This window comes from Eubalaena glacialis, chromosome 11, assembly GCF_028564815.1.
Source record: "Eubalaena glacialis isolate mEubGla1 chromosome 11, mEubGla1.1.hap2.+ XY, whole genome shotgun sequence".
In the NCBI taxonomy this organism is placed as follows: domain Eukaryota; kingdom Metazoa; phylum Chordata; class Mammalia; order Artiodactyla; family Balaenidae; genus Eubalaena; species Eubalaena glacialis.
Window position 1 is genome coordinate 63003139 of NC_083726.1, and position 12851 is coordinate 63015989.

General features: G+C 44.5%; 1 protein-coding gene across 1 annotated transcript; it reads left to right on the forward strand.

The window, feature by feature from the left end:
- Positions 1 to 296: 296 nt before the first annotated feature.
- Positions 297 to 5201, forward strand: LOC133101501 (keratin, type II cytoskeletal 6A-like). Its single transcript, XM_061206355.1, has 9 exons — positions 297 to 836; positions 1796 to 2010; positions 2354 to 2414; positions 2559 to 2654; positions 2781 to 2945; positions 3424 to 3549; positions 4378 to 4598; positions 4818 to 4852; positions 4966 to 5201. The coding sequence occupies exons 1-9, from the start codon at positions 297 to 299 to the stop codon at positions 5199 to 5201; spliced, it is 1695 nt and encodes a 564-aa protein (XP_061062338.1).
- Positions 5202 to 12851: the final 7650 nt, after the last annotated feature.

Here is a 12851-nt window from a genome sequence, read left to right on the forward strand (position 1 = left end):
GACTAGTCTTATTGTACTGAGAGCAGTCAAAGCTGGAAGGCAGGAGAACTTTTCCCTGACTAAAGGAAACCTAAAATGCGATCTTCAGATTTCATAACTTTTCTAATAAACCCCATGTGATCTCACTGTTGGTAAAGCCCAGCCTTCCCAACCTGCAGGCTCACCTTCCGGCACTGAGCCCAGCCCATTTTCTCCATATATAAGCCACTGCTGGGAACCTCGTCTCACCAATCTGCTCCTCTCAGCTCTACCCTCCACCTCTCACGCCCTCCTCAGCCTCTTCGACTTCAGGAACCATGACTTCCAAATCCACCGTGAAGAGCCAAAGCTGCAGCCGCCGTGTCTTCAGTGCCGGCTCAGCCAGAGTCCCTAGGGTCAGCTGCTCTGGCTTCAGCAGCGTGCCCGTGTGCCGCACCAGGGGCAGTGGTGGCCTCGCTGGAGTGGGTGGAGGAGCTGGCTTTGGCAGCCGCAGCCTCTATGGCGTGGGGGGCTCCAAGAAGATCTCCTTCGGAGGGGTCGGCTGTGCCTTCGGTGGCGGATATGGCGGCAGAGCTGGAGGCGGCTATGGCGTTGGAGGTGGAGCTGGGAGTGGATTTGGTTTTGGCAGTGGAGCTAGTGGTGGCTTTGGGTTCGGTGGTGGAGCTGGCTTTGGTAGTGGCTGTTTGGACCCGGGCTTCCCCGTCTGTCCCCCTGGAGGCATCCAAGAGGTCACCATCAACCAGAGTCTCCTGACTCCCCTCAACCTGAAAATTGACCCTGCCATCCAGCAAGTCAAGACTGAGGAGCGGGAACAGATCAAGACCCTCAACAACAGGTTCGCCTGCTTCATCGACAAGGTGAGCCGGGAGCACCTGCCCTCCACTGGGATTTCAGAGTCCCCAGTCGAGAGACGCAACCAACGTCCTACCAGGGGGAGACTCGGGAGAGAGGGAGGAGGGGACTCGGGCTAGCTCTCCACTGGGATGCAGGACAGGCTCCATGTGGACCACAGGTAGAAGGTGATAAAAATCATTTACAGCTACTGATCCCTTAAATGTCTTCATTCCTGCCTGGGAAGCATTCTCCACTCTTGATAACCCTCAAGCAAAGGAAAGGAACTGAGAGAATGGAATGAGTTAGCTTGATCTTCTGAAGGGTCTAAGAAATTAAAAAGGGAATTACAGTGGAAACTGCACTTGAGCCTTAGTTGGGGTGGTGGCGGGGAAGGAAAGAAGATAAAAACCCAAAGGAGATGTCAGGAAAAAAAGACTCAGAAACATGTATATGTGCCTAGAAATACTTAACTTGTAGAACCAGATCACGAGCATTAAGGGAGCTTGTTTTAGAGGAACTCATGCACTAGATGGGAAAGAAGATTAAATCCAATCGCCAATAGGGTTGGAATTTAACCATTAGATTGTAAACATTTGACATCCCTTTAGCTGAGATACACTCCATAAAATAACTCTGTGCAATATACGAGAGAAATACTGTTTTCAAGTACATTTGTGATTGTGCTTATCAAGAGGAAGAAAAGAAATGTTGAAAGTCACTGACTGACAGGCTCCGTAATTGAGAAGAGGGACTATGTGACAGCTCCCTGGGGAAGCGTGGCCAGTGAGATCTGTGCGGGTGAAGGAAAACAGTCAGGGGAGCAGCACTGTCAGCCTGAGGCTCTGTGCATGCTCTGGAGCAGCCCAGCACCACGGGGACCATCAGATCTGCTTGGGCACAGTCAACCCACCTCTCTTCCTGCCTTCCTTCCTTCCTTCCTTCTTTCCTTTGTTGCACAAATAACCATCTTGTCTTCCTCCAGGTCCGATTCCTGGAGCAGCAAAACAAGGTCCTGGACACCAAGTGGACCCTGCTGCAGGAGCAGGGCACCAAGACCGTGAGGCAGAATCTGGAGCCTTTGTTCGAGCAGTACATCAACAATCTCAGGAGACAGCTGGACAGCCTTGTCGCGGAGAGATGCTGCCTGGACTCCGAGTTCAGGGGGATGCAGGACACGGTAGAGGACTTCAAGAAGAAGTGAGTTACAGGAGAGAAAAGGGCTCAGTTTCCTGAAGCCCACGCTTCAAGTCTATTAGATGACCAGGTCCAAATGAGGGCATGATTCTTAGCAAAACATGTCCATGGAAATGGAACCACAATTCTTGCCTAAACACAAACCCCGAAGAACAAAAGGGCCATACAGGTGGATGGGGAGAGTAAAGATGTAAACAATTTAGGGACCACAGAATTCGTCTTTTAGGCTTACTGGCAGGAAAGCTCCATTTGGATATATCCATTGTGGGAAGTTGGGATCCCAGGCTGCCTTTTCTGTATAATCTTCACCACTGACTCAATTAGGTTTTACCCTTTCTAATTCCAGATATGAAGATGAAATCAACAGGCGCATGTCAGCAGAGAATGAATTTGTGAATCTGAAGAAGGTGAGATGAGTAAGATCAGGGGTTCATGTTTCTTTGCCGAAGGAGAGGACTCTGAGAAAAGAATAATCAGGGAGATTAAAGGAGGAGCAGACTGGGAAGGAGGGCTCGGCTCATCTGATCCCAAGTTGTTGGCTTCTTCCGCAGGATGTGGATACTGCTTACATGAATAAGGTTGAACTACAAACCAAGGCAGACGCTCTCATAGATGAGATCAACTTCCTCAGAGCCCTCTATGAAGCAGTAAGCATCTTTCCACACTCTGTTTTATTGACTCTAAAGAGATTTGCAAAAGATGGAAAATCTTAGGCTTGGGTACCTCTGTAAACGTCATGGGAAAAGGGGATCTGACGATCTCATGTTCTGCAGGAGCTGGCTCAGATGCAAACCCACATCTCAGACACGTCTGTGGTCCTCTCCATGGACAACAACCGCACCCTGGACCTGGACAGCATCATCGCTGAAGTCAAAGCCCAATATGAGGAGATCGCTTGCAGGAGCCGGGAAGAGGCTGAGTGCTGGTACAAGTGCAAGGTGAGCAGTGAGGGGGAAGCTGAAGAAGAATCCCTGTGCCTCCCCGCTGGAGACCAGCAAGGCTTCCCGAGACTTCACTCGGGAAATCTCCATCTAGGAAGCGGGGGTCCTCTCAATGGACGTGTACCCTGAACCAACAGAGTAGATCTTTACAGTATTTATGTCCACGTCTAGTAAGTCAAAGAACCTAAATGTAGGACAAAAGCTACCGTAGATAAAGGCCAAGGGATCTTTGCTTTAGCTTCACCCCAATGCTGGTTCTCAGAAACAGTACAGAGGATGTTCTGGTCCTGAAGAGAACCAGGCAGTCAGTGGTCCTACCAAGGATGGTGTGTGATGGGTGTACAGTGTCCATGACCTTGTAACACCAATTTTCTTAAAACGCCTCGTGGAGAAACCATTCGTTTCGATTTGTGAAAACCTTGATTAGTGTCCTGTGAAGCCCATGGACACCACCCTCTCTCCCTCTGGTTTACAGTACGAGGAGCTGCAGCTGACGGCGGGCAGACACGGGGACGACCTGCGCAACACCAAGCAGGAGATCAGTGAGATCAACCGCATGATCCAGAGGCTGAGGTCTGAGATCGACCACGTCAAGAAGCAGGTATGGTGGGGACCATGGAGGAGAAAAGCATCCTTTCCTTCCTTGCTTTCCACCAGGGATCATCTACCACCATGTAGGGAATTCCTGGGCACTGAGGGAACAGCAGGGAGGGGAGGACATGTACTTCCTCCCTTAGTGAGTTCCCACAGGTTAGAGAGATGGATCCCAACCCAAGAGCAGGAAACCAATGCATGACAGGACCAATCCCAACTGGTCAGCGGTACAAAGATACAGTCTTGAGGCACTGAAATGAGATTCCATGAGAGGAATGATTGATTTGGGAATGCAAGACACAAGTTGGCAAAGAAAAGGTCAGGCCAGAAAGTGTGAGGAAGATTGCTGCAAATATGCTCAGATTCGATGTGGAAAAGAAGCTGAGAAAAGACACAGGACAAATGAGGGTTTTCCAAACATGTGAAGTGGAAGGAAGGCAAGGTTGCAACAGTTTAAAGTGAAATCGTCTCCTCACTGTGGGTGTCTGTGGTTCTGTGTGAGTTCGTGTGCATCCACATGAACTTACCCAAACTGTCAACATTCAGAAGAAGCCAGTGGGTCCATTTCTTCCAATGTCCCCTGGTCTTGGGTCTGCTGTAGTATCTTCCAGCAGTCACCACCTCCATCCTCATTAGGGTGGTTAACACAGAGGCGCAGAGGGAGCTCCTAGACTAGTTCAGGTTTGCAGAATGGAAAAAGACTGGACAAAAAGAATCAAATGTCCTTTTCCGTGGAATCTGGGCTCTAGAGCTCTTCCTCATTGGGAAAGAAGAACCATGCTTCGTCTCCTGAGGAGTCCAGATTGCAGGTTCATCTGTCCATCTTCCCCTCCAGTGCTCCAACCTGCAATCCGCCATCGCCGATGCTGAGCAGCGTGGGGAGCTGGCCCTCAGGGATGCCAAGAACAAGCTGGCCGAGCTGGAGAACGCCCTGCAGAAGGCCAAGCAGGACATGGCGCAGCTAGTGAAGGACTACCAGGAGCTCATGAATGTCAAGCTGTCTCTGGACGTGGAGATCGCCACCTACAGGAAGCTGCTGGAGGGCGAGGAGTGCAGGTGAGTAACTCACACAACCTCCTCAAACATCTGGGTCCATGTCCACGGTGTCCAGCCAGTGAGCACCAGTGGAAGGCGCTCTAGTCGTGGCCATAATGCCACTCCCAGAAAAGCACTTAGAAGGCACGTTCCCCATGGGCTCTCCTCACGCCGAAGCTTCCCACGCTGGTCCAGCTCTGGCTCTGAGGTCTCATGATGGCTGTGTCTCCTCTCTCCTAGGCTGAATGGGGAAGGCGTTGGACAAGTCAACATCTGTAAGTACCTTCACTTGCCTCCCTCCCTTGCCCTTGTGCTCTTCTGACTGGACTCTGTGTGGCAGAGTGAGCTCACCATGTCTTGTCATGGCCTTGTCCCCTTGCCTCTCCAGCCGTGGTACAGTCCACCCTCTCCAGTGGCTATGGCTGTGCCGGCGGTGTCAGCAGCGGCTTAGGCCTGGGCGGAGGCAGTGGCTACTCCTACGGCAGTGGTTACGGCATTGGAGGTGGCTTCAGTTCCTGCAGTGGCAGAGCCAAAGGGGGTGGCATCAGCTCCTCCGGGGGCAGCACTTCCGCCATCAAATACACCACCACCTCCTCCTCCAGCCAGAAGAGCTACAAGCATTGAACGCCTGCCATGGGCTCGGGGTCCCACAGTGTCTCAGGCTCCCTCTCCAGCTTCACTGCCCTTTCCTCCAGTTGCTTCCTCTCTCCTGCTTCTTTCTTCTCTTACTCCTTGAGTTAGAACTGAAGTTGCTGAGTGCCCTCATGTCCTCTCCGCCAACACCTACTGCATCTGAGCTTCCATTGCTCACCATCGGAAGGTCTGGGTCCTACTCCAGAACAGGGCAATGCCCCTAGCTTTCCACTGGCCCAGTATGTCCCATCTCACAGGTGCTGTGTTCCTCCCTTGCAGTGATCATGAAAGCACAAGTGACTAGTTCTATGATGTACGGGGGTCTCTATCCCTGTGACGCTTCCTCTGCTCTTTGCTCACTTGTATTGCTAAATAAAGCAGATTTATACTATAATGCGTGGTTTCATATTGCCTTGCTTTGTTACCAATGGTTCTTGCGGTTTTCACCGGGCAAATGCCTTTTCAGGAATGAAGCATACTGCCAATCCCCATGTGCTTCACCCCCCTCCTTTAGAGAACTTCGGCAAACAGCAACTTAGCATCCGGATGCTCAGGAGTCCTCCGAGAACAGTTTGGCAAGTGAAGCGGGAGGGATCAGGTTCATCATCATAGTAAAGTCTGTTTTCACTGCCCTTACCAGGTGCCAGCAGATTAGTTTCTCTGACTTGGTCTCTAACACTCAACCTCCTCCTGCCCCCGTTGACACCCATACTCCCCAGAGAATCATATTACAGTCCAAGTCGATCAGAAGGACATTGACTAGAGAGTAAGATATTTGACTTATACTTAGAAAGGCCTCATGACCAAGAAACTTGCCTGGCAACGTGTATCAGGAGTAATTTAAATGTACATACTCCTGAACTGAAATTATGCTTCTAGCAATGTGTCCTGAGGAAATAGTACAAATGCAGGAAGTTGTACTTCATGGTTGTCAATCCCAATAATCCTTTCGACAGGGAAAAATTGGAAACACTGGGCAAATTCAGGATCCAAGGACTCAGACACAAAGCACAGGTGGTGATTTTTTGAAGTGTGGAGGCAAAGTAAGAATGGAAATGCCTTCTTCCTTACCACATAATCCTCTCACAGAGACTCAAAGAAGTAGAGCCCTTGCTGCTCCAAAGAGATAGCCCTGCATCCTCTCTCAGCTGTGCCCTGGCTTCCTTTGACTTCTACAAATGGGTAATGGAAAACTCAGGATACAGTGCAAAGTTGGTCTGTCAACATCTTCCTGAGGGCCAGTCACTTTTTCCAGTCTCTGTCCTGTCCATGTTCCTAATCCCAGGTTTTTTTCTCTGGAGAATTCTGCCTTATACCATTAGGAATGAAAGTTCCCTTGTTAGGAATCCAGGAGAAGTGACTGATTCTAGGAATGGGGTGGAATATATACATAAGATGACCCCGCAGCATCTTTCAGTGCCAAGAAGTAAAGAAATAATCAAAAAGACCCTGTAAGAGCTCCTAATAGACAAATTGGAACAACTTGAGCCATAAATAAATAGATAGACAAATAAATAATGCACTGGATTATAACCCAAATTAGGAAATAATTATTCATGGTTCCCACTGACGTGAATAAGGGATTGACTAAATTGATTAATAAGGGATGACTGACAACTCTTAGGCAGAAGAATTTCATTTAGTTACATAGGTGCTCCCCAATCAAGGAAAGAGTGAAGAACTGCTCCCCCCTAAGTGTGGGCTGTGCACAATGACTTCCTTGCAAAGAGCACAGTCTAAAAATGGGAGAAAAGAGTAACTTTACTGTCAAGAAATCAATCAAACACTTCCTCAGCCAGGTGATCAAGGGTAACACCGACAGTAGTAAGTCTGGTTCATAGCAAGTACCCTGGATATGATGTGATGAGAAGGGCACACGTCATCTCTGTGGTCTTCCTCCCAAACACCATAACTCCAGTCTATTCATGAGGCAACATCAGACAAAGCCCAGTTGTGGACATCTGCAAAACACCTGGGCAGAGTTCCCCAAAACTTTCAAGGTCATTGAGACAAGGAAAACCTGACAAACCATGTTAGCCAAGAAGGAGACACAATGACTAAATGGAAAGTGGTACCATGGATGATACCCTAGAACAGAAAAAAGAATATTGGGCAAAAGGTAAGGAAATCCAAATGAAGTATAGACTGGTTAATAATAATATATTTATATCGTTTCCTTAATTGTGAGAAATATAACTAAAGTGAGGTACTAATAATAGGGGGAATGAATGTGTATTGTATAAGACCTCTTTGTACTATCTTCACAATTTTTTGTAAATCTAAAACTATTCTGAAATTAAAAGTTTATGACGAAAAGCACTTAAAGTGTGGGGCTCAAAGTAACATCTGTATTTTTCACTAAACTAATTTTGTACACAAAATTATGAAACAAGTAAGCGAGAGAAAGAGACAGAATCACAAAGGAACACAAAGACGGTTGCAGGGCCAGAGACACAGAGAAATCATTGAAGAACTAATGCTACAACAATAATGCTCATCATCTCAAGCTGGCGTTAACTCTAGTAAACTGTCTTTCTTTTACGTTGTGTACTTTCTAAATTTTTTGATGTTGAACGTGTCATTTCAAAAGAGAAAGTGTGTTCCCCACGATGTCCTCATTGTATGACATCTGAGATTAAACGCGGTTACACTTTTTGGTACTAAGGAAGGAAAGATTCAGTCTCTAGATTAAGCTCCCTGAGATGAAAACATTCCGATTGATTTCCTTTGCCCACTGAGGACTGAATAAGAGGAAACGTATTTCTTTCGCAAGAGCAAAGACGTGTTTTTGAGTCAAGGAAGGACTCGGCAGTACTGACGGTCCTTAGGTACTGGATTTGACTCCTAAGGAGGCTAGCCAATTGCCTCCTCCTGTATGGAGTCCATGTACCTGGAAAATATAGGAAATACATTTTAAAAATAACAACCTCCAATAGAAAAACATTTTCCAGTTAGAAGCTGTATCCAAAGTTCACCTTACCTGAATCCTCTGTGATTCAGAATGATCACTTGTGAGCCATACCACGTGGATTCTAGCTGCATGGGCTAGAATCGCCAGTACAGCCCAGTGCATGGAATCCCAGCTCACGGTGGGGGCATGGGGTGCAGAACAGCCAGAGGAGGGAATGTTTCTACAGGTGCTGAGAGCAGGCTGCTCTTCTCTGCGCTGCTCCATGCTCCCGGAGTCATCCCTACAGAATCCCTTGCTAGCTAACTCTTCATTGTACTTGGCCTTGAGAAAAGCTGACAGTAGATCCCAGGATGGGAGGAGAAAGGGCTTGAGGAGTTCTTCTCTAACAGCAGCTGGATTCCTTTAACCATGAGTTTTGCTGGGCAGTGCCTTCTCCTCAATGCTCTTACTTCCTGGACTCCAGGGGTGTCCCTTTAGCACTAGAAAGTGAGTGGCAGAGGAAAACCATCCTCTTGAGGTCTCGGAGGCCGGTCCACTCAGATGTGCCATTTTCCCCAACACTCTTACTGTCCCCAACCTCCTCATGCACCTATAGAACCCCCTTCTTTAACCCCACTGCCATCTGTATCTGTACTCCCTCCCTTAAGAAACTCCTCTCCATCAAACGTAATAATGGAAGACCTTTCCTTCCTGCTTCTGTTTGAAACTGCAAGGCTAGAATTTATCTGGATTCTTATGAAGGTTTTCCTTCATCCCGTGTTTCTATCTCTCCATTCCTCTTGCCTAATCTGATTTTCTTCATAGCACTTGCGGGGTGTAGCCACAAAGAAATCAGAAACTGCATTTAGTAGCCCTCTTTTTTGTAATAATATTGGTACTGTTAGTTTGACACTATCATAGGTTTGTTGTAGGATAAAGCAAATAAGTAATATGTCATTCAGAGCTCAGCTTTTCAGAGTGAGTAAAATAAATACAGGTATAAAATCATCCTGTATTCTATTTGAATTGGAAATATCAGTATAAACTTCTGATTTGAGTACTTTTCAATTATATTTTTACATTTTTCTTAGCTCTATCCATTGAAAAGTCTTCAAAGCAAGAATAACCCAGTAACAATGAGCACCCATAGCATGTAAATTTTAGCTTGTGAATATCATTTCTCAATAAAAGGTACCAGAGCTACTCACAGAAATGGCTGATTCCATGTCTGTTGCAAGATAAGTACAAGGTAGCCTTGAGACATCTCGTCCCCGTCAACAAGGAAGCTTGCAAAGTCCAATGCGTTTCTGTCAAAAGGACACAGAAGCCAATCTGAGGAGCTCCCATTGGCCTAAAATGGACAGTTTAAGCACCAAAAGGATTAATGCCTGCCATGGACTCAAACATATCAAATATATTTTTTGAACTGTGAATTTAAAATTATACAAAACCTAAAAAACAAACAAACAAAAAATAACTTTCTTTATTGCATTTGGAAATTGCTGGGGCCCCAACCCACTATTCTAAAATTGCAAAATAAAGAGAAAGAAGCACTTATTCTGCCTTTCCTGTATCAATTAAATACATATTAGGTTACCTAAAAAGGAAACCATGACAATTCCTTCCTTATAGATGACTCCCAGGTGATAAATGCAGAGGCAGGATGTTAAATTAATAAGTTACCAGTTTGCAACCCCTCATGAAATAGTCAATCTGAGAATTGATCAATGAATATTAAAATATTAGATGACAAATTTATTGGACACTTTTTAATGGAGGGTTAAGGCTGGAACTATGGCTATACCTGGATCAGTCTTAACATCACTTAATTGAACAACTTGTATTATATGCCTCATGATCTGATGCATTACGGGGCACACAGCACCAGCTGGGACATAATCTTGCCTGAAACAATGGAACTAAATCTAATCAACTCTAATATAACTAGTACCGAGGAAAAACCGGCGTTAGAAGTTACGTGGCACCGACAGAAACAATGAGCCAAATCCAGAATGTAGACGTTCTAGAGAAAAAAACAATTTCTCCACAAATCAGTGGTATATAAAAGAAAACAATGGAATCTATCACAGAATGAAAGAAGCTTAAGAGAACCAACAGTCCAACGCAATATGTGAATCTAGTTAGGATGTTGCTTCTAGCAAACCAGCATAAAAAGACATCTTTGAGATAATCAGAGAAGTAGGAACATAAATGAGTATTAGGTTTCATTAAGAAGTGACTGTTGCTCATGATCGATATAAAACTGTTGTACAGTTAGATTTAAAAGTCCTTCTTAAGAACTTAGACATGCATGCAAATATTGACAAGTGAAATGACTTAATGTCTTAATTTCCTTGAAGATACATCAACAAAAGTAGAAGATTTCAGTATAAGAAGTAGTGGAATTAGATGAGACAAGCTGAGAAGTATGGATAAGTGTTTAATCTGGGGGATTGGTACATGGTGGTTTACAGACTATTCTCTTTCATTGTATCTGCTGGGCTTTCAATGCTGCAAACTGTGATTAAGCAATAAAGGAGGTTCTTCCACTGAGGAGAGCACAAATATATTTTGGGATTACATTTCTGATGATGGTAAATATGATGGCTTGCAGAAAACTTTCAGGTGACTCTTATCATGGCTCAGGGAAGGGAGAGGCCCTGAGCACAATGATGTCTTCATTGAAGCCAATAGTTTCCATGCAGCACGAGAAAGGAAAATTAATATTTTGAATTTCAATTATTGCTTAATATTTTAAATGCTATATGTATTTTAAATATAAATATATGAATGGGAGACTTCTGAATGTAGCCGAATGGAGGAAAGGGAGGCATTTCCCCTTCTCAGATATTATCTTAAAACAAACAAGGAGAACAAGAAACGTAAAAGTAATCTCCACCCTCAACCCCCAAAAGGAAAACATCTTAAAGTCCTTCAATCAAAAAAAAAAAAAAAAAAAAAAAATAGAAAACTCTTCTCACAGGAAGAAAGAAATCAAACACAGTTGTTGGGAAACTGAGAGAGAAGATGCCCTCAGTGCAGATCTCAGAAAATGCAGTGAAGAACACTCTTGAGAACAAACAAATCAAAACTAAACAATGTGGTAACCACAGAGGGACAGCACACAAAGTTAACCCTGAGGTTTTCCTACTGCCAGGCACTGCTGACTCATGTAACTCCTACCGTGTGAATGTGAAGAACACATCCTCAGGTGCAAATCCAAGAATCGCTGGTTTGCAGCAGTCAGAAGTGGGTGTGTGTGTTCCAGGGAGGACCCATTTGCCATGAAGTTTCAAGACCCAGTGAAGGTAGGGTTGAGTAAGGGATCAGAGGCAAGGCCTATTGGCAACAGGTTGGCGGGGAAGCAAAGAAGACTGAGACTGAACTGCGAGCCACGCCGCAGCCATCTTCCTTGGTTTCGTCTAATTAAAATTAAAAGAATTATTCACACAGCCTGTGCCATAATGAGAATTCCTGTTAGGCTGGTTGCAGCCTGGCCCCTCCTCCCAGAATACTGTCTGCAAAAGACAGGTCCAGAAGGAGCTCGCCTCTTTCAAAGATGAGCCCTCGTTAGAAAGGAACCATTCCAGGCCCCACGAAGGACATTTTACATTGAAAAAGAAAAACAAGAGGCACTTAGAAAACACTCAACAGAAAAAAGTGACAAAGATTATTACCGAAAAGGCAATGAAATAAACACCACGGTGAAATAAGAGAACAAAGGGGCAGTAGAGTGAGAAACAAAAGATTAAAAAATTAGTTGATAGAGCTCAGAAAAGGAGCAGAGAAGAAAGATAAAGCCACAATAGAAAGGAAGGCCAAGCTGAAAGCAGCATAAGACGTTGCGGATGCACAGCAATGGACCACAGGTAAAGGTGGAGAAAACAGCCTGTAGGAAATAGCATGAGAATCGAGTGAAAACATAGATATGGGAGACAAAGTACATACACCATGAGTGTAACTGCAAAAGGGAATATATATGTGTGTTTCATATATATCTGTATGTATATATTCAATATATATACTCGCATGCATCACACATGCCCCAGGAAAAACACAGAAACATATCGAAGTGACGTGACTACAAGGATACACAGGGCAGTGGCAACACTGCTTTGTCTTCCTAGACAGGAGTGGGGAATGATCTTGAGCATGTAATTTTTTCCTTAACCATGTATTACTTGTTTAATTTTTCAGTTAATAAGTAGGTGTGTAAATATCAATATTCAGTATATAAATAGGCATTCTATGACATCTGTATCTGTAATGTTTAAATAGATAGCTTATTAAGCTTCTAGTTTGAACTGTCAGTTTACAGGATACACAAAGGACACAAGATCATGCTAAATAAGATAACATGACTATGCAAATGCATAGGACAAATAACCTGTTTTTAATTTTTTTTCACAAATAAACTGCAAGTGGAAAAGCGGAGGGGGATTTAATGACTTAAATGATTTTACAGATGTATTACTTTAAAGACATATCACCAAAATACAAAATGTATGGAACTTGTTAGGATCCTGATTCGGACAACCAAAACTTAAAATATAAATAACGCAAACGGATTTAGTTCAAGATTGAAGAGACACTCCTTAATGTTAATGAATGCATAAATATTAAGGATATATAAATGGTATTTGGTTATGTATTTAAAAGAGTACCTCATTTACAAAATAAATGTTGAATTATATACTAAAGAAATGATATGATCTCTGGGACTTGCTTTTGAATATTTTAAGATGGATAGG

Coding starts and splice junctions, on each gene's coding strand:
- LOC133101501 (XM_061206355.1), top strand. CDS start 297: ATGACTTCCAAATCCACCGTGAAGAGCCAAAGCTGCAGCCGCCGTGTC. Junction 837..1,795: donor TCGCCTGCTTCATCGACAAG/GTGAGCCGGGAG, acceptor GTCTTCCTCCAG/GTCCGATTCCTGGAGCAGCA. Junction 2,655..2,780: donor TCAGAGCCCTCTATGAAGCA/GTAAGCATCTTT, acceptor CATGTTCTGCAG/GAGCTGGCTCAGATGCAAAC.